This window comes from Eptatretus burgeri, chromosome 4 (genome assembly GCF_056783735.1).
Source record: "Eptatretus burgeri isolate ZD-2024b chromosome 4, Ebu_testis_v1, whole genome shotgun sequence".
Taxonomy (NCBI): domain Eukaryota; kingdom Metazoa; phylum Chordata; class Myxini; order Myxiniformes; family Myxinidae; genus Eptatretus; species Eptatretus burgeri.
The window spans coordinates 119561106-119584161 of record NC_140964.1 but is presented as its reverse complement, the minus strand read 5'-3'; the positions used below and the strand labels follow the sequence as shown (position 1 = coordinate 119584161).

Genomic DNA, 23056 nt, shown 5'->3' with positions numbered 1-23056 from the left:
TTTGCAACTCAGGAGGTGGCCAGATGAGATCATTAAGAGAAGTTTATCATTTCGTAATGGCACAAAAGGGGTATCTTAAAAAATATAAAGATTCAAATGTTTTGCTTTTAAATATTTTAGATGGGGATTATTGTGCAAAGAAAATTAAACTATTGAAGGAATTTGAGAATGAACAAATGTTTATAGGTTCAATGAGTGAGCTAAACAATATGCATCGGTTATTTGATAAAGAGTGTCCCGAGGCTTCGACGTTTCAGATATTTCTTTAGAATTACCTTTAACAAATCACATTATGACTTTACTACTTGAACAAATCTTTATCTTGTTGCATAGGTTATTTGAATAGAGAGCCCCTAGGTTAAAAGGGGAGACAAATAAATATACCTTGGGCTAAAAAGGGGATTTATTTTTTAGGGAAAAAAAAGAAAAAATTCATCGCTGAAAATCCCCCATTAATTTACATGGGGAAAAGTGAGCCAGAATCAGTATTCTTACCCTACTAACATGAATGTTACAGTCTTGAAATGAAATTCCACTTCACATATGAAACACCTTACACATTCAGTTGATAAATGTGTTGGCTTCAGACTGTCCTTTGAATTGTTTCACAATGAAAAAAGGCTTTTTTGGAATATAATTAGCTTTTCAGCCAATTTGATAACATTTGTAGTCATGGAAACGATTTCATCTACTTAACAGGTGGATCACATGAAGATTGCAATCACCCACCCTTGTTTACATTGGCAGGATTATATGTCAATATTTATGTCAGGTAACAAACATACCTGCCTTTTTATTGTTTTTTTTTTTTCGTTCTACCCCTGTTATTAGATTCTGGGCCTCGAATGGTTGATGGGGAGTGAAAAAATGTGGCCACTGCTCCTTGGTTTCACTGCATTTCCATCTCTTCTTCAAGTTTTTCTCATGTATTTCTGTATGTACAGCCCTCGGTTCCTTCTCATCAACCTCGGCAAGAAGAATGAAGCAAACAAAGGTATACATAATCGGGTTAACGAATTATTCTTGGAGTGGAATATGTACAAGGAATGGGACTTATTATTTAAATTAATCTGTCCATCCAATTTTAACCTTTTTTCTTTCAGGAAATCTTGCCAAAGCTGCCAAAATAATCTTACAGAGGTTTGTTGTTGCCTTCCCAGCAGCAGCAGCAGCAGGAATTGAAATTGAAATTACCAGACTGCAATTTCAAGCTTGGGTAATTAAGTTAACCCATAATCCTACTTCAGTAACAAGTCAGAAAAAAGAAACGTTTAAAATAAATGAAAAAATAATGTCAGGATGAAATCCCCCAAAAATAAACAAGGAAGGAAGGAATGACACCACAATCCTTATAAGTGCCTGGTGTTTGCTTAATGGTTTCGGGTGGTGGGCTTGGGATCCTAGGATCCTGAGTTCAAATCCCACTCGGATGTTTAATTAATACCAGGTGGGGTTGACTCTGCCCGTCATCCTTCCGAGGTTGGCAAAATGAGTGCCAGCTTGCTGGAATACTGTGGCGGAGTGGTGACCCATCCAGGATTGTACCCACTAGCCAAGGAGACTGCTTAGGCAGCACCTACACTCTGCACAGAGTATGGTCCCAATGGATGGACGGATGGAATCCTTTTATGCGTTGCCATAACAACATCATCTGCCATTTTGACTGATGCAGCCCTGAAACCTCGGGTCAGAATCATGAACTTTGCACCCAGTGGCTGTAAGAAGTAATATGCAAACTGCACTTTGTTTTATTTGAATAATTTTACCTTTTTGGAGAAAAATCATCGGAGCCATTACTTTTCATCACACCCTCACGAGGGTGTGCATTTATTACCCCGATGTTTGACTCTTGTCAATAGGAGGGGTTTTCAAATAATTGTTTTCTCTGCAATGTCACCTTACATTGTGTAGTCAAGCTGACAGTAATTTGTATCCACATTAATTTTATGGAAGAAATCGACGTCATGACAAACAAGGGGTGGGGGGGGGGGTCGCACATAGTTGCCATCTTTTATGTTTGGTAATCAGCGGTGTATGTATTATCAACATCATTTGGTAATCAGCTTTCATTCAACGTCGCGGTCATTCATGGTATTCAGCTTGTTTATATACGAGTATATACAGTAAATGATATGTGATATTTTCTGTCTATAAAGGATAAAACTCTGTGAAAATGTGACAAAACTTCCTGAAACTCGAACTTGTTCTGTAATTTATCATAATAAAAGCACGTACCAAGTTTCAGTGGAACATGTTAAAGGGTATGGGGAAAAAGTGTCTGAACAAGCTCAAATGAGCTAAGATCCTCGTCCTCTTAATGATGACGTCATAAATACGAATATGACGTCATTGCGATGTATCAGTTTTGCGATAAATTAATCTGTGCTAATGCCCGGCTTGATTCCCGCAAACAAAATTCAAACAGCTTGCCTAGTTTCGGAGATAATGGTATAGGCAATTTCCATTAGCGGCGATATTATGACGTCAACTTTTTTACTAGGAAGAATTTCCAAAATCGGAGATGGTTACTGTCTGCGCGTGGGCTTTCTGCATATGCATGGCAAGTCTCACGAAGATCCGATGAAAACTCTGGGTTGTGAAACAAAAAATGTCAAAAAATAGGAATGACGTCATAAAAATTGATATGACGTCATAGTGATGTATCATATGTGCGGTAATTAATCTTTGTTAATGCCCTGTTCGATTCCCGCTAACAGAATTCAAAAATCTTGCCTAGTTTCGGAGATAATTTTTAGACGATTCCCATTAGCGGAGATATTTTGACGTCATAACTTTTTTTCTAGGAGGAATTTTCAAAATCGGAGATGGTTACTTTCTGCACAGGGTATTTTTACATATATATGCCAAGTTTCAGGAAGTTTCGATGAAAACTGTAGGCTGTGAAACAAAAAAGTCCACAAGAAGAAGATGAAGAACAACAACGTGAGTAAGACTTAGAGATCCTCCACGAGCATCTAAAAGCCACAGGTGGGACGGATGGACAGCAAACGTCTCGTCCCCTCTGGTGAAACCAGGAGGGGACTAAAAATGTAAAAGGATGCAGAGATGTTGCTCCAATAAACATGTGAACAAGTTAGGGATGGTCACAAGAAATGATCACGTCAAACTCTCCGTACATCATTTTTCGAATAATGGTTGTCCCTCGAAAAGACTAAGTTATAACACACACACACACACACACACACACACACACACACACACACACACACACACACACACACACACACACACACACACACACACACACACACACACACACACACACACACAGACACGCACACACACGTACACACACACACACGCACACGTACACGTACACGTACACACACACGCACACGTACACACACACGTACACACACACATGTCCACACACACACACACACACACACACACACACACACACACACACACACACACACACACACAACTTACTGTCCTTTCAATTAGGTGGAGTGGTGGGAATGTGACAAGGACGAAATTATTAGCTTTTGTTGCAGATCTGGATTCGGATCAGAGAATTTTTAAAGTGATTTTTCACCATTGACTGATCAGGGCCAAAAACTTTGTATAGCACGATCTCTCGAAACGTTGTGGATGAGTGATGACAAAACTTGGTGAATGATTTGGTTCGGCGACGAGAACAAGCCTATTCGATTTTGGTTTCAGGTCTGGATCCAGATCCGACCTATCAGTGGGATACAAACCGTAAACTGTTTAGCTGAGCGGAGGAATGCACTCCACTATGTCTCGTTCTTTCTAGTTATCCAAGTTTAGTAATTTGCTGTTCACATAAGTTAAGTGCTTTATCTTCTTTCACTTTTCACTTTTTTTCTGGATTCTCCTTTTTTATAATTTTTTAAAATCACTTTTCAATTATTGTCAACTTTCAATTAATACAAACAAACTGGGTTTGTGGGTTTTCAAACCAAAAAAACAAACCTATTGCTGCTGTGACTGTTGGCATAACTTGAGTATATAGTTTGTCCGCTATCATATTTATGAGTTATATGTCCTGATCATATACATATATATATATATATATATATATATATATATATATATATATATATATATATATCAACAAAATGGTGAACGATGCTTACTGAAAGCATGCTTGAGGGCGCATATGTTTAATTAACGAGGGTCTATTGAAGGAGAGAGAAAGGGTGAAGACTTCCTGAAGAAGTGAGAGACTGAAGTGAAAAGATAATGGAGTAAGAGGGAGGTTGAGGGAAAGAAGGAGAATTTTGAAATGTGTATTATTTACTGTATTACCTAAACATATTGAAATTACCACCCTTTACAGTATTACACAACAGTACTTCTTCCAATAAAGTGAAGAAACCTCTAAGGAGTATTATCACACTGAAATGTGTTTGGAAAATGTTTTTACGAAATAAGTGAGTTTCAAAGGTTTTATAACATTTAAATGAAATTCTGCCAACATGATGTTTTTAGTACCTAATGTTTTCCCCACTGAACATGGAAGCAACTTGATTACATCCGCCACCAAAGGTTGAAGGAGGTTATGTTTTCACCCCTGTCTGTCTCTCTGTTTGTTTGTGTACAGGATATTTAAAAAAAGTTGTGTACGGATTCGGATGAAATTTTGTGGACAATTTGGGTGTGTGACAAGGACGAACTGATTAGATTTTGGTGAAGATCCAGATACGATAACTTATTAATTCCTCACCATTGAGATAGGGCCAAAACGATATGTATCACAATATTGTTGTGTCCAGCAGGGTTAACACCGACCTGGATGGATTGCCTAATGGTTTTAACTCAGAGGCAAACAGCCGAGATCCTTGGAGATTATGGCACACGTGGGATGGAGAGCAGCGAGGGCGCGCACCAGATGGAAGCACACGGGTTTATTCTCGATCCCACAATGAATAGACAAACCAAGTAAATTCAACAAATGATGGTTTAATTCACATAAATCAAAGATTTATCATGAAAATAACTCAATGAGTGATCACAAAAATATATCAAAGTGTGAGGAGATGAAAAGTGAGTTAAAATAATTCCTAATGTGAGACGTCTCCACTCAGACACAAAAACAGAGAAGGGGAAAGATAAAAAATAAAAGAAATTCCCCCTTTTATGCCGGTACTCAGTTTTGTGTCCAGAGATGACCTTTGGAGCCTCACAATCATCAAAGCAAGTAGCCACTACGTGGGTTATACGCATGCAAAATGGCGCGAAGTCGCTCTCTGTGGTCACGTATATGACGTAAGTCGCGCAGATGGTCTTCAACACCAGGGGTCACAAACCACTGTACAGTTTATTCTCACAATCGAGATTGCCACACTGCTCCCTCTAAGTTACAGGTCCACACACACCAAATGGCACCGCCTTTCTCCTTGATCATACAACAAGACAATTGCTGAGGCTCCAATATAAGGCCAAGAGACGTGCTCTTCTTCTCCTCTCCTTCTCAAAGCATACCAACTTCATGACCCAGCATATCAGACAATAATGTGTGTCTTATTTCAGCACGTGAACAAATTTGCACTGGCACAACAATGAGAATCGGGCAGCTTCTCGTCATGCCGAGAAGAGCAAGCAAGAGCCCCATCTCTTCCAACCACCGTCTTCACTCGATCATCCCTCTCTCTGATGTCACACTGACGAATCATCAGCCTTGAGGGTGTGGCCTGCCTGTATGAAGCCGGGAAGGCGGGGCTTTTGCCTGCTCGGAAGCGTTGTGCTGTGTTGTTATCGTCGTTGATAGAAGAACGTAGTTCCTTTTTATAGCTGGCTTTGTAAATGCAAAAATGTAGGAAAAGGTCACGGGGCAATCACGTACTGGGAGAAACTAGCCTTCAACCCTACCTAGTTAACACAGCACCACCCCCTTGTGGTGACACGTAACAATCCTAAGCTCACGTTTTTCCTAACTTCATTTACATCGAGATGCCTCCTACTTGTCCACAGACCATGCTATGCTATACAATCCTATATTTACTATGAAATTCCTCCATCTACCCACACAAACATAACTAGAACTACGTTGTCGATGGCAAACCATCACATATTCCCATGTGCACTGCTTTGTCCCAATAACGCTAGGTGAAATTTTATCTTGCAAAATGGATTGACTATTCTTTTCTATTTGATGTGCTTTATGACCAAAAACTTACTATGTTTACGAAATCAGAAGTCATTGCAAGCATGTCAACATTTCATGAAACATTAATTTAACAATGTCCAGCAATATAGAACTGTGCATCAATTTAATCATAGGAATGAACTGTGTATAATATTAATTATCATTATTCATCATCAATTAGATAAATACAGTAAAACCTCTGACTGTTTGTCACTCATGGGGGCCACATAAGTAAGTTCTTTATAAAAGAATTTACCATGTACAATGGTAAATACACTTAAAAAAAAATCAGCCCCCATGACCCCACCACCTCTGGCCCGGCCCCTAGGGGTCATATCAATAATCCGACAGTGTTGTGCACTTCCCCATACATATATCTACGATGACCCAAAGTTTCAAGTTCCTATCAAACGGTGTAGGAGGAGCTATTTTGACCCCCTATCTGCGAAGCACCCCCTACCCCCCAAGTACCCTCTGATCATCATGTGTTTTAAAAAATATGTTGTTTAATGTATAACTCATGAATATGTTTGATTAAAAAAGCTATAAGACAATTTTTAATTTTTTGTGAATCGACCCCCATGACCCCACCCCCTCTGGCCCGGCCCCTAGGGGTCATATCAAAAATCCGACAGTGTTGTGCACTTCCCCATACATATATCTACTATGTCCCAAAGTTTCAAGTTCCTATTTCCAACGGTGTAGGAGGAGTTACAGGGTAAGACAGACCGACGTACGGACGGACGGACGGCGAAGACAATCACAATATTCCCGCTTTTCTTCGAAAACGTAGGAATAACAACATCTTAAAAAGTTGTGGACGGATTCGGACAAAACGTGGTGGGCAGGTTGGGTGTGTGACAAGAACCAACTGAGTCGATTTTGGTGAGCATCCAAATCCAGATCCGGATACGAGAATTTTTTAATTTTCAAAGTGCTCCTTCAGCATTGAGAGATGCGGCCAAAAATGATATATAGCCTGATATTTCAAAAATTTATTGGTCGCGATATGTTCTACTTGATCAGGCATTGTGTGGCGGAGGTATGCGCTCCACCGAGTGCCCTTCGAGTTATCTAATAGTAACGTCTTAATGTATAAATTCCCATGAAAGATTGTTTTGTTGGTGCTTATATGCTAAATATTTGATTTTACTATGCATAGAATTAAATTCTGTCTTTTCAATGAATCATTTTCAAAATACTGTAGTCGTGTCCAGTGGGTTAAGACCGACCTGGACGGATCGCCGAACAGCTCGACCTTGGTGGCCAACACGTGATCCTTGGAGATTATAGCACGCACGAGACGGGAGAGCGGCAAAGCCACGTACTAGACGTGTTCACCGAGAAGGAGGACAAGGGTTGATACTCGAACCCACACCAAATAGACAGACACAAGCAATCTTAATAAATAGGGGTTTAATGAATATAAAATCAAATATTTATGATGGAAGTAATTGAACATGAGGTAACCTAAATTCCTATTTCAGGTGCTACACATTCACAAAAATGGACAAGTGGGAAAAAAATATAACAAAAGAAAAATCCTTCCTTTATTCTGGTGCTTAGCTTCGGGTCCAGAAGTGATCTTTCATAGCTTGATGATCGAACCCGCATCGTCCTGTGTGGGAAACCGCACCCGGAATAGCGCCAAGCCGCTCTCTGGGTGGGAAACGTAGAGGAGGCAATTCGGGTGGTGATATTCAACACCATGGCTCAGAAACCGCTGTGTAGTTTCTTTTCACGATCGCACTTGCCAATGCCAATCCTCTGCAAAATGGCGCCGCCTTCTTCCCTGACGACACAACACGAGGCTCCGAGGTGCGGGATCTCACGACCCAGCCGAACAGTCAATGGAGAGCGTCTTGCTCCATCATGCATGCAAATTCACACAAACAAACAACAGGATTCACGCTGCCTTTTCTGTTGTGTCGAGGGTAAGCCAGCGAGCTCGATCCTTCTTGCCTCCAATTGCGTACTTCACACTCCTCTCTTCTCCCCCAAACCTTCTGATGTTACGCCCATCCACCATCCACCCCAGGGACATGCTTTGCCTGTTGTCATTACTGGAGGCAGGGTTTTCGCATGCTTAGCACGTTCGGCTCAGTTGTTGTTATAAGGACGTGATTCCTTTTTATCGCCGGTCTTGTAAATGCAAAAACATAGGAAAAGGTCATGAGGGCAATCACATACTGGGTGAAATTGGCCTTAAACCCTACCTAGTTAACACAGCACCGCTCCCACCTCTCCACGGACCATGCTACCCTATACAATCCTACCTTTGCTATGAAATTCTTCCATCTACCCAACAAACATAAGAGTATGATCTCTTTGCAGAACTTCATGATAAAACTATAACGAATGCAAACTTCTACAATGGAAACTGTTATCAAAACGAATATTATGTGCTGTTTATTCAGAGTTGAATCTGTTAAACATCTCTATATTTTGCCATCAACAAGTGGCAAAGGATTTAGAGGGGAGGGGAGAAGTTGGAACTAAAAATATAACAATAAAATCAGCTGGCACCCTGAACAGATTCCAATAACATGCGAATAATGATTGAACAAAAGTTCGACCTCAAAGGTTTTGGTATTGGTGTAGATATTAGAGGAATAGTCATAAATGAGGGGGTAAAATTGCATCTCTTTCAACTGAATACACAACCGTTACACTTTCCTCAGCTCTTCTGAAACTGCGTGGAATGGTGGATGTGGAAACAGAATTAAAGGAGATGCTAGAGGAACAGCATGCCATGCAACAGGAAGAGCATGTCTCTATTCCTCGCCTAGTCCACATGCCCTCCTTGCGTCAGCCACTCATCATCTCGTTGGTCATCCACGCTTCCCAACAACTCTCAGGAATCAATGCGGTATGCCTTGTTGTACGCCAGCAGTTTATAAAAAATGTTCACTGCAACACTCACAGACTAAAACAAATAGCTTATACATAATTTAGAGTTGGACAAAGTACTACTAACTGTTAAAGTTGTCTTCAGTCGGTATGTTTTGGTGTCAGGGAGTATTTGTAGAGGACTTCCTATGTCGGGATGGCACAGACATTCCATATGTTTAATACAACACAAATCCTCACGAGAATCTACCAAGATACACATTTGTAATACCGGCCAGTTGGCTATAGACGATGACACATCCAACAACAATCATTGTTGAGCTTGCACGGCATCGCTGAGCTACAAAACCGACAGGCCCCAAAACAGCCTGTTTATAATTCTCCAACTTCTTCTACTTCTTTTTCTGTTCAGACAACTTAACTCAAACTTGGTTGCAACTCAGTACTCGGATAAATCATGAATCTACTGCATTTTATAGTTGGAAGGTCCCTGACTACTCGAATTTGTCATCACTTGAAAGAATTCCATAAAGTAGCCATAGCTGTATACCAACACATTGGGCAATGAAGCCCCAAGAAGGGGTGGGTGGGACAATGAAGACCCAACAATCTCAGCCCAACTATAAACTCTTATCCTAGTGTTTCACAGGCAGGGTGCTTCATCAATGTGTGTGCCGTCCTTCGGATGGTCGTTAAACGGCCGTCGCGTCTGCCGGCATAAGTTGGTGGATGTTAAAGATCCCACGGTGTCCTTCGCGAAGAGTGAGCAAGCTATCGCCGGCACCATGAACAGATTCCAAATTCCTCCCCGAAATATTAAGTCGAATGTCGGGCCTGGCCAGCCGGTTCGTGAAAGACTTGGGCAAGGTTCCCCCAGCCAACGCCACAAAAACGTGGGAATAATTGTGGCCGTTAAAGATGAAAAAAGAAGAAGAACAATAAGTTGGATTTTCCAAAGTGCTGAAACAATTTATTTTATTTTAGATAAAATAACAAAAGCCACCATTGGCTTTGAGATGACATAGAACAAGTTTCTGGTCTAAAAACATCATTAAGTATTTCAGCTGTCTTTGTTGCAGTGTCCTGTTTACCTCTGCCACCGTAGGTGGATGGAGGTTATGTTTTCACCCCTGTCTGTTTGGCTGTGAGCAGGATATGTTAAAAAGTTATGGACGGATTAGGACAAAACTTGGTGGAGGTCGGATGTGTGACAAGGACGATCTGATTAGATTTTGGTGAAGATCAAGATCCGGATCTGGATAAGATATTTTAAATTTTTTTTAGGTGATTCTTCACAATGAAACGGAAAACCAAATACTGCATTAGAGTCATCAGAAGGAACCCAAAGAAGTAAAGAGCAAAGATTGAGACATCAGGAGGAACCTGGATAGGATTTGGGTTTCATCCGCTACTCCACAATCCTCGAACCCATCCAGGCGCAGCCAGAAAAATTTCTGCAAGAATTCACTTCTCCGAGACAGACAGATCAAGAAAGAGAGGAATAAAGAGTAAAAGAGATAAAAGAAAAGAAAAACAAGAATTTGAATGAATTAAGAGAATTATGAAAAATTAGAAAGAAATGTGAAAGAACAAAGATGATGTCAGGAAGAACGCGGATGGATAGATTTCAGCAGTTACTCCGCAGGATCAAACGCAGCAACATGTACAAGCTACCAATTGAGAGTTATGGTGAAAATGATATATAGCATGACTTTTCAAAAAGTTATGAACGGATTTGGATGAAATTTGGTGGACGAGTTCGTTCGGTGATGACAACAAGCCGATTCATTTTTGGTTCAGGTCTGAATCCAGATCCGGCCTATCAGTGGGATGCAAAATGTAAATTGTTCAGCCGAGTGGAGGTATGCACTCTACCCTGTGCAGTTCTACTTGATACTATGTTTCAGAAGAGAAGGAATGAAAGTCGAATATATTTCAAAAACAGATCTTGCAAGATGTCACCCAAGCTTAAAATTTGGAAATTGAGATCAAAGATGATTTTATAAGGAATGACAGTTAAAAAATATTGATTTACATTGAACCGAAACAAATTTGTTTATCGCCCAATATTGCCAATTTAATGATGTTGGATCGGCTTTTTAAGACAAGAAGGCTTGTTTATCTACTATTAGCTTCACTGAACAATGGGCTGGAAGATTTTACATAATGTCCAAACTCACCAACAGTTAACCTTTATCAGATACTCTGACTGTCCTCCATTCACCCATCTTCCTTCATCTTGCATTATTTTAATTATTTGATGATAATTTCTGTGTTTTGTATAAATTTTAATACCCTATTTTATTCCTAGCAATGCGTTTTTTTTTTTTTTACAATTGCATCACTCAGGTTGGGAGATAAGTCGCCATAAGGTTACTTTCATGCATCATGCTTTGCCTAGTTGGGCAATCTCGCCCCATCCCCCTTGCCATCAACCTTACCTTCAATTAACTTGTTGTCATTTGAAAAATGTGAGATTATTCTAAACCACGCTGTCCAAAACGTTGAATTTAATTACAAACAACAATGGTGCTAGTACTGATCCACGAGGTACCTCACTTTTTCAAATTCCCAGTCTGACATCATCTCATTGACAATCATTCATTGCTTCCGATCCTCAAGTTCTCAATCTCGTTTGGTACTCGATCAACAACTTTGTCTCCAGCAATCATCATTTTAATTATGTCATTTTTTTTTATTATCACACAATGATGATAATTATATCTTTGCTTCCTATCCTGAAGTTCCTATCAGGTCGGTGGTCTCTCTGTCTTCTACCACCTCCTTTCTGGTGTTGCACCTTCTTCTCTTTCCATGCTTTGTCCCCCCTCCCCAAGTTTCTGCAGGGAGCACGTGATCCGTCATCAACCCCCTTCTGGTGAAACTCCCAAAATCCAGAATCACTGTTCCCCACCACTCATTCGTTCTTCGTTTTTTACCCACCTGTGGAACCAACTTCAACATTCTCTTCAATCTCATTCTTCCCCTTAAGTCCTCAAGATAGCTGTTCACCACCATCTCAAATCATTCCCAATCTAAAACCATAATTTTTTCTACGCCCGTTAGCCCCCCACCCCAAGCCCACCTCCTTCCAAATTTCCAGCTTTTCCTTCCTGAGATTTTTCTTGTATATCCATCTTGTTCACCCTGTGCATCCTCCACTATGCCTCATTCCTCCCAGTCCCCACATCCATTATTTCTCCAAGTCTCCCTCTATTTTGTCCCTCCTCCCTGCTGTCAGTGTGTTTCCCCTCTGTCTTTCTACTGTTCCTTTTGCTCTGTTACATCCTGATCCATTCTATGTTCTTGCTCCTCCACTTGCCTCGACTTTGTATGGAAAAAAAAACAAAAAAGACTTTGCATGACCATAACTTAATTCACAGACTTTTTTGGTGGTTTTATGTCAAATGCCTTCTGTAATTCAACTATATTTACATCAACTGCACTCCCTTCCTTCCATCCATCCATCCATTTGGACCATACTCTGTGCAGAGCGTTGGTGCTGCCTAAGCAGTCTCCTGAGCTATTGGGCACAATACTGGATGGGTCACCACTCCAACACAGGATTCCAGCAAGCTGACACTCATTTTGCCAACCTCAGAAGGTTAACAAGCTGAGTCAACCCCACCTGGTATTAATTCAACAGAAAGCAGGATTTGAACTCAGGATCCTTGGATCCCAGGCCCACCACCCTAACCATTAAACCAACATCAGGAACACTCCCTTCATCTCCACAATTAGTCACTCCCTCATAAAATTCTAACAAATTTGTTATCATGCACTTGTACGATACAAACATAATTCAAGACGGCTGAGAACAATAATCCAATCAGAAGAATATTAATTCTTAAAATGTTATTTCTACTTGGAATATTTGCTTCCATTTGCATCTCCACGCTTCACTTTCCCTGTTTGTGCAACCAATCAACACCCTCATGTTATTGACATCACACATATACCTTTCCTTTCCAAATTTCCTCTTACAATCCTCCCTCTAAACATGCAATCCATCCACATGGTTCATGGTGTCTGTTTGGTGATTTTTTATTTTTAATGGAACTTGTTCTGAAGTTTAAGTACACTTTGATGCTTCAAGATGCATGCTGGGATCAGGACAATCAAATATTATCATGTGATTATTCATTATATGTACGATATTACAATTGTAATTAACTCATCATAACTTTCTTCTTCTTTCATCACATTACTTCCAGCTTTTGTTAATTTATTTTATCATATTACAACCAATATGCAACAGGCATTGAATATTTCAACTACATTATATTTTGACATTACTAACCAAACTAGAACGGGCACTCGTAGAGAGCATCTACCTTCGCCGCCGCTACTGTTTTGTTCTTGGCATAAGAGTGTGGGGAACAGAACAAGGAGCATTTTGGTGCTGATTACATACGAATCGGATAAGAATTGACTGCGTTATGATAAAAATACGCACATCTGCAAGGTCGTGACCCCCCTGACCTTTGACCCACAACCGCGGGTAAGGGCAATTACGTCATTGTGTCAAGTTGCATATCACAAGATTGGGCAATAAATTCTGAACATTTTGGCATTATTTTCATGCAAATTGGATAAAAATTGACCGTGATATGGTAAAAAGACGATTTTTGACCTTTTCATGACCTTGACATTGACCTTTGACCCGATTGCTCCCAAAATCTAATCAAATGGTCCTTGGCTAATAACCAATCATCCCACCAAATTTCATGCAATTTGGTTTAATTCTTTTTAAGTTATGCGAATAACAAACAAATAAATAATCATTGGCATCTCCCACAAACATATTATTTTGGTACTGATTATAATGCCAGGATTTGGGACATTTTCTTTTAAAAACAAGGGTAATGACGTAATTGTGTCATGTCGCCCATCACAAGATTGGGCAATGAATTCTGAACATTTTGGCATCGGTTGCATGCCAATTAGATCAAAATTGATCGCGCTATGGTAAAAATACGAATTTGACCTTTCCGTGACCTTGACCTTGACCTTTGACCCGATCGCTCCCAAAATCTAATCAAATGTTCCTTGGATAATAACCCATCATCCCATCAAATTTCAAGCGATTTAGTTTAATACTTTCTGAGTTATGCGAATAACAAACAAACACACACACATATTCACAAATAAATAAATAAATACACAGCGACCAATACATAACCTTTCGCAGAATGCGAAGGTAATAAGAGTCGGTCTGCTGTATTAATATTCCTAATCATAATAATAGTTGTCATCAATCTCTCACAGGTGTTTTACTACTCGACATCAATCTTTTTAAAGGCCAACATCCAGGAGCCCGTGTACGCCACCATTGGGGTTGGTTTGGTCAATGTGGTCTTCGTTGTCATTTCTGTGAGTCCAACCTCCGAGACCACATTATTGCACTCCACCCAAATTGTCAACACCCACAAGTCACACAAAGCAGATTTTTGCATAAAAAAAAGATGAAAACCATGTTGGACATTGTCTCGCTAGAAACAATTGCTTCCCATCAACAGCTTTTCCTGGTGGAACGCGTGGGCCGCAAGACGCTGCTTTTCATTGGGCTGGCAGGAATGTGTTTGTGCTCCCTCATCATTGCATTGGCTCTTCTTGCTGTGGTGAGTTGATTGCACTGATATTATTATAACCAACAGATCACATCGATGAATTTAGTGATCAGAATTGTGTTAATGGATAACAAGCATTTATTGACATTCAAACATAGTGTGTCTCTTGTGTGGATGAACTAGCTACTTGATTTCTAGAGGAAAATTAAAGTTGAATCAGTATATATACAAGTTAATAAAATTATTTATGCTCAACAAAAAAAAGCAATGGTTTTTTTTAACCAAATTGGGATGATGTTGGTTTAGAGAGTAGCTCGCAGCATTGCCATCACATAACAATCCCTACATCACTGCCTCCAGACTATTGTTGAGATAAAAGTATAAGAAGCTCCTCTACAACTTCAGGGAGTTCTTGCAACTTCATTTGTCTTTCCTACTTTTTTTTTTATATAAAAGTACGTTAGACGAACCAATCACAAAAGCAGATAATTATAGAATGCTGTTATTAGAGATGTGCATGCAGTTTGTACGAAGTTGATATTCATGTACTGATATTATAACATTGTAGTCGGGTTGCTAATTTGTCGGGTCTCGGTATGTGGCTGCACCACAAGGGTGATGAAGTACTGTTGTAACCAGTGTAGTGTTTGTGGAAGCTTGAAGCAGTAATTGATGAAGTGTAAAGGACGCAGTGATGTAGGGATTGTTATATACTGTGAGCTACTCTCTAAAGTCTAAACCAACATCATCCGCATCTTGTTTCGGACCTTTTTAGACTGTAGTTTGTCATCCCTACATTGCTTTTTTTTATTTAGCATAATTTTTTTTTAATTCATTTCTCTCTCTAATTGTTTGGATGATGTGGAATATCAGAATGGTATGCTACTCGGAGGATACCCAATGTTGGAGCAAAAGTACCGAGAGATCTTAGTCAGCAATGTCAAACACTGCATGTCTTACGTAACTCTGACTGTATCTTCAAGCTCTGTCTTATCGCTCGTTTCTCAAAGAGGAATGTCTTCATCCAGGTTCAGGGCACACGATGACATGCACTTAGAAATGTTTGGAATAGTTACTGTGGATTAACAGTCGAGAGAACAACATCAAAGTGATCATGCTGCAGCCTGATGTACATCGGCATCTGCGTGACATTATCACGCAGATTTACATCAACACGCATTGGGGAGTACCTTACCCAATCCGTACTCTCGCTGTTGTACACATACACTGAGGTATTCAGCAAATGTGCGAGAGTAAGAATTTCGTTTTCTGTACTCCAAGTTCCAAAACGGTCAATCCAAAACAAATGAATCTGCCAATTCTTTCTGAGAGGCCTGGAAAATATGGAATTACACACCAGCCAACTATGTTTATCTCCTTACCCTCCACCACCCTTGCTATTTGCAAAATCAAAGATTTTTCAAGTACAGTATATTGGTCAGTCGATTTTGTTATTCTGTCTGTCTGTCTGTCTGTCTGTCTGTCTCTGTTTATAGCCGACAGGTCACAATTTTAAACCGATATATTCATGAAACTTCACCACATGGTAGAGTTTGTCATAAGGAAGAAGCTTATTGATTTTGAGGTCAAAAGGTCAAAAGGTCAACAACTTAGGTAAGATTTCTAAAATCCTCATTTTTCATCTGATTGACTTAAAATTTGAAGAGGATTTGCATATTTGGTCACTGAATTCAATCAGACAGTTATTTTTTGAGGTCAAATTTGTTTTATGCATTTTGGAAGTACCGTGCTCTGCACAACGTCCTCTTGCAAAAAATTTCCCATTAGTCTCGTTTATATCAAGAGGCAGTTTTTGGTATGTTCTGTCATCAGGAAGGAGCATTTTCCTCTTTTGATTGAGACTGTGAGTGAGTATGAATGGCCCTCTCTTTCTATGGTACAGTCGAATCAAAACCCATGCAACAGAGATGACACAAGCAACATAGCACGCGATGTGCTACAACAACATAGCACGGACTACACCAAACTCACCGTGCACAATGATGGCATGCAGAAGTGGGTTGTGAATTTGTCCTGTAAGAATATTTAGTTTACAACTTTAATGTTGTCATATTGTTTTCTTCCTCTCTGAACAGGAGTTACACTGGATGGGTTATGTGTCCATGGTGGGCATCTTTGGCTTTGTGGCTCTGTTTGAGATTGGTCCCGGTCCTATCCCGTGGTTCCTTGTCGCTGAACTCTTCAACCAAGGAGCAAGGCCTTCAGCACTTGCCCTGGCTGGCTTCTCCAACTGGACCTTTAACTTCATAGTGGGAATGTGCTTCCCAAGTCTTGAGGTAAGAAATAAAGGCTTCCTTTTCATCTCTTAAATGGAGAATTTTGGTTATCAATCAATGAGGAAATTGAATGTTGCTTGTAGTAACTGTTTTAATATGCTAGGAAGACTTTTAGAAACAGTGTTCAGTCCATGCATCAATTTCAGTGCAGCACCTGACTGCTGGTTGCATCATTGCTGTAGGATGTGGCTTTACACCTGAAGCATTTCCCCCTCAATGTCAAGGCGGTCATTTGGAATTGGGTCAATGTGCTGCCAAATAACTCGCCAACTCTGACAAAACATCCACCAGCAGTCAACGCCAGCAGACAGATCCACAGGAACTGCTTTGAAAGCACCAGTCCGATAAATTACAGACGGTCACGAATCAAACCTACACGAGGCAGGTCAACGGCAAATGCACTACCTCTCCGCTCGCTCCTCAGACTAATATAATGCATAAAATGATGTGTAAAACACATTTAGAAAAATGGACCCCATACTCTTTTATTGTCTTTATCTCGAAATATTCCAAGAAAATGACATCATTAGAGTTTAAACCAGAGAGTTGGTGTCAAAGCCACCCAATGCTCGCCTGTTTATACATTTATCGTTTTTAGCTCGCCTGTTCGAAGAACAGAGAGCTATAGCGATAGCCCCGGCGTGAGCGTGAGTGCGAGCGTGAAAATGTTAAAGTCTTTGGTGCAAGTTATTTTTTCCTTTCTAATGTTTTTATCTACCACACTATTTTTTATACGCTCGATATATATATATATATATATATATATATATATATATATATATATATATATATATATATATATATATATATATATATATATATATATATATATATATATATATATATCTGGGCGTATTATGTGATACCGGTCGTACGTCCGTCTGACTGTCCGTCTGTCCGTCCGTTCCTGTCCACACTCGAACTCCCAAAGTTTTCAACTTTCACGTTTCATATTTGTTACATAGGTACAGAATGTGGAGACGGTGTGTCGCGACATACGTTCGTCATCGAAAGTGGTTGCCATGGCAACCAGGATGCTGTTTTCCATCCGTTCCTGTCTGCACTCTCACTCCCAAAGTTTTCAACTTTCACGTTTCATATTTGTTACATAGGTACAGAATGTGGAGATGGTGTGTGGTGACATACATTCGTCTCCAAAGTGGTTGCCATGGCAACCAGGATGCTGTTTTCCATCCGTTCCTGTCCGCACTCTCACTCCCAAAGTTTTCAACTTTCACGTTTCATATTTGGTACATAGGTACAGACTGTGGAGATGGTGTGTCGCGACATACGTTCGTCATCTAAAGTGGTTGCCATGGCAACCAGGATGGTGTTTTCCATGTAGTAGCACAATTCTGTATATACCTTCTTGTCCGGGCGTATATTGTGCTCACTTGCGCTCTTGTTACTGATTGCAATATACAAATACATATATTGTTTTAAAATTATTTGGATCAGACTTCACTGCAATGCTTTATAAAAAATATTAATTATAAGACGAATCTTTTTAAAACGATAAATGTATAAACAGGTGAGCATTGGGTGGCTTTGACACCAACTCTCTGGTTTAAAAGACTAGTCTAATAATATTTTTTATAAAGCATTGCAGTGAAGTCTGATCCAAATAATTTTAAATCTATATATGTATTTGTATATTGTAATCAGTAAAAAATTGTGTGGTAGATAAAAACATTAGAAAGGAAATAACTTGCACCAAAAACTTTAACATTTTCACGCTCACACTCACGCTCACGCCGGGGGTATCGCTATAGCTCTCTGTTCTTCGAACAGGCGAGCTAAAAACTGTTTTAAGCCACTTGTTTTTTTTCTGCAGTATCTAAGGTTTGTGGAATATTTGTTACACACAAATCACACAATCACATACAGACAGACAGGATACAACATCAGGACTTGACGCCAGACAAACACAGCCATTAACGGTAGGGGAAGTTACTTCCCAGAACCCACTGGGTGCTGGCAGAACCATTTAGTGGAGGCTCCTTTCTCTCTGCAGTCAGCAGGGAAATGGAAAAGCGAAATCTTCCTCCTTAAGGGATGCCTTCCCCCATGGTTGATCCTAGAACTGCTTACCGAACAAACTCAGAGAGGCTCCAACTACAATGTTAACTGGAACAGCACTCGGTAGAGCGAAGAGCGAATGTTCAGCGCCCGGCTGAACAGTTTGCGTTTTGTATCCCACTGATCGGCCAGATTTGGATTCGGACCTGAACCAAAATCGAATTGGCTCGTTCTCATCACCGAACTAACTCATCCACTAAGTTTTGTCATAATCCATCCACAACTTTTCGAGATATTGTGCTATATAGTGTTTTTGGCCTTATCACTCAATGGTGAAGAATCAATTATAAGAATTAAAAAACCCTCGTACCCGAATCCGGATTCACATCTTAACCAAAATCGAATGTATTCGTCCTTGTCACGCACACAACCTGTCCACCAAGTTTTATCCGAATCCGTCGATAACTTTTAGAGATTCCGTGTTATGTATCATTTTTAGCCCAATCACTCAATGGTGAAGAATGACATAAAAATTTCTCGGATTCGGATGCCGATCTTCACCAAAATCGAAACAGTTCTTCCTCATCATACAACCAACCTCTCCACTAAGTTTTGTCATCATCCGTCTTCAACTTTTTGACATATCGTGCTATGTATCGTTTTTTTTTGGTCCTATCTCTCAATGGTGAAGAATCATTTATTTTTAATTCTGGTAGTCAGATCCAGAGCCGGATCTTCACCAAACTAACTATTTCATCCTTGTCACACACCTAACCTGTCCACCAAATTTCTTCCAAATCCGTCCACAACTTGTTGAGATATCTTGTTCACAGACAGACAAACAAACAAACAAACAAAGACAGATTAGGGGTGAAAACATAACCTCAGTCCACCTTCAATGGTGGAGGTAATAACTAATTTATACAATGAGAGTGAGATTAAAAAAAATTTAACTATATGATGTGGAAGTGAAGGTAAAACTATCTTCTCTCCTGCACAGACAGTTAGGCAAGACTTTTACTTAGAAAACACATTTTAAAGAAAACGCAATGGATTGATTGCACACGACATGACTAAAAGTATGTGGACACCCATTCTAATTAGTGGATTCGGCTGTTTCAGCCACACCCATTGCTGACTGGTGTATAAAATCAAGCACACAGCCATGCAATCTCCATAGACAAACATTGACAGAAGAATGGGCCATATTGAAGAGCTCAGTGACTTTCAACGTGGCACCGTCTTCGGATGCTACCTTTCCAACAAGTCAGTTCATCAAATTTCTGCTCTGCTAGAGCTGTGCTGGTCAACTGTAAGTGCTGTTATTGTGAAGTGGAAACATCAAGGAGCAACAACAGCTCAGCCGTGAAGTGGTAGGCCACACAAGCTCACAGAACGGGACCGCCAAGTGCTGAAGCGCATCGCACGAAAAAATCGTGTTGTCAGTTGCAACACTCACGACCGTTTTCCAAACTGCTTCTGGAAGCAACGTCAGCATAAGCACTGTTTGTCGAAAGCTTCATCAAATGGGTTTCCATGTCCAAGCAGCCGCACACAAGCCGAAGATCACCATGTGCAATGCCAAGCATCGGCTGGAGTGGTGTGAAGCTCACCGCCTTTGGACTCTGGAGCAGTGGAAACGTGTACTCTATGGTGATAAATCACGCTTCACCATCTGGCAGTCCAACGGATGAATCTGGGTTTGGTGGATACCAGGAGAACGCTACCTACCTGAATGTATAGTGCCAACTGTAAAGTTTGGTGGAAGAGGAATAATGGTCTGGGGCTGTTTTCATGGTTCGGCCTAGGCCCCTTAGTTCCAGTGAAGTTATGCCACAGAATACAATGACATTCTAGACAAATCTGTGCTTCCAACTTTGTGGCAACAGTTTGGTGAAGGCCCTTTCTGTTTCAGCTTGACAATGACCCCGTGCACAAAGCGAGGTTCATACAAAAATGGTCTGTTGAGATCAGTGTGGGAGAACTTAACTGGCCTGCACAGAGCTCTGACCTCAACTCCATCAAACTCCTTTGGGATGAATTGGAATACCGACTGTGATCCAGACCTAATTGCCCAACATCAATGCCTGACCTAACTTATGCTCTTGTGGCTGAATGGAAGCAAATCCCGGCAGCAATGTTCCAACATCTCGTGGACAGCCTTCCCAGAAGAGTGGAGGCTCTTACAGCAGCAAAGGGGGGGGGGGACCAACTCCATATTAATGCCCGTGATTTTGGAATGAGATGCTGGACGAGCAGGTGTCCACATACTTTTGGCCATGTAATGTATCTGCATGCCAATCACATTGGCTCATCAGAATGGCGAAGAAGAGGTCAGATCAACTGGGATGGAGAACATCTGCTGGTACAGTAGTTAACTGGATTAGAAACTGACTTAGCGATGGGAAGCAAAGAGTGGCTATGAATGGTAATGATGTCAAGCTGGGAGGATGTAAGTAGTGTTGTACCTCAAAGATCAGTTTGAGGACCGTTATTGTTCATTATTTACATCAATGATTTGGACAGTGTGGTTAAGAGTCGGTTATCTAAATTTGCAGATGACACTAAACTTGGAGGTGAGGGAGACAGCAGAGATGCTTCCAAAGACTGGGAAAAAGACTGATACAGTACTGCAGATGTCGTTTAAGGAAAGGAGATGCTCTGCGCTGGGGACGCCTAAGAATACTGAAAATAGGGACTACATAATGCAAGGGGCCATCTGGAGCTTGTGACACAGGAGAAGAATGATCTGGGGGTGGTAATGGATGTGGTATGGAAGCAGACAGTGCGGTTCCAGGAAGCTATAAGTAGAGCAATTGAGGTTTTAGGTTGTGTTCATTGGGGGATAACTTATAATCCAAAAGAAGGACAAACTGTTAACCTTGTACAGGAATTTTGTGAGGCCTTATCTGGAATATTGTTTTCAGTTTTGGTCACCACGTTTAAGGAAGGAGATATCTTCCATAGAGAGGATTCAGCATGAAGTGACGAGATTGATTCCAGACCTAGCTCGACTCGGCCATGAAGAGCGGCTGAAGGAGAAGGGGCTTTATACATTACAAGGGGATTTGATATAATAGAGATGCTTAAAATAAGGAAGGGTATAAGACAGAGTAATTGTGGGAGAGTTTTTCAGCAAAATAGACAGCGATAGAACCAAGGGCCATTGCTTGATAGCGAAGAAGAGGAGAGTGAGGACGACATTAAGGCAGTGGCCTTTCAATCAGAGAATGGTTAACGTGTGCAATGGTCTCTCTGGAAACTTATTCACAGTAGAAAAAATAGATCGGTTTAAACTGGAATTTGAGATGTACCTTTTATGGATGCATTGGGGATAGAGGGATAAATGGATATTGGCATAAATGTGCAGGCGTGATGGGTCTACATCCACGACCACGAGTCCGTCCATGATATTTGCTGTGTCTCATCTCACCTGTGTCCGCACAGTCAGTGACCCCAGCAATGATGCATCATGATTCAATCTTTCTAGTTATGGCTTCTACATTTACTGTAGATATTTACCTTCCTTGCCGGAGGGTTTCATGTTGTATGATGATATATTCACGATCCTTAACACACATTCCATAGGTACATGCACACTTTAACTTGTAGATTAAATGTATGTTACCCAGCACGTCCATTTTGCTTAACTTAACAACGAATGAAAATGTTATTCAAACACAAAAAAAGTGTTGTTAAAAGCAAACACTGTGATTGAAGTGTCCAACAGGGCCACTGAAGCAATATAATTTGGCCATACTCTGTGGTGTGATGGTTGGAGTGTCTCCTCTGAATCTGGGAGGTCGGTGGTTCCAAACCCGGCTGAGTCATACCAAAGACATTAAAAATGCTATGTCCTGCTTCCTGCTTCCTGCTTCCTGCTTCCTGCTTCCTTGCACAGGCAAACAACCATATGTTGGCAATTATAATGCTTGCTTTGACAGGCTTAATGGCCTCCTCCTGCATTCAAGTTCCTTGTACAGGTACTCGTGTTATGATACTGTAATTATAATAATCCCAATTTTACATTTCAGGAATATATGGGATCATCCGTGTTCTTCATCTTCACCGGTCTTCTCCTTCTCTTCTCCTTCTTTACATACCACAAAGTGCCAGAGACAAAAGGAAAATCATTTGATAAAATTTCTGCAGGTTTTATGCTCAAGAAGATACCTGGTACTCAA

General features: G+C 40.5%; 1 protein-coding gene across 3 annotated transcripts in view; it reads left to right on the top strand.

Moving 5' to 3' along the window:
- Positions 1 to 23056, top strand: part of LOC147028984 (solute carrier family 2, facilitated glucose transporter member 1-like) — a 180269-nt gene that overhangs the window by 118931 nt on the left and 38282 nt on the right. For all 3 annotated transcript variants that reach the window (XM_085879884.1, XM_085879882.1, XM_085879883.1), the window contains exons 6-11: positions 832 to 994; positions 8818 to 9005; positions 14255 to 14359; positions 14506 to 14607; positions 16653 to 16853; positions 22907 to 23056. The exon at positions 22907 to 23056 is cut by the window's right edge and continues 45 nt beyond it. In XM_085879884.1, coding sequence (XP_085736010.1) covers positions 832 to 994; positions 8818 to 9005; positions 14255 to 14359; positions 14506 to 14607; positions 16653 to 16853; positions 22907 to 23056 — 909 coding nt within the window. The remainder of the gene's footprint in view (positions 1 to 831; positions 995 to 8817; positions 9006 to 14254; positions 14360 to 14505; positions 14608 to 16652; positions 16854 to 22906) is intronic.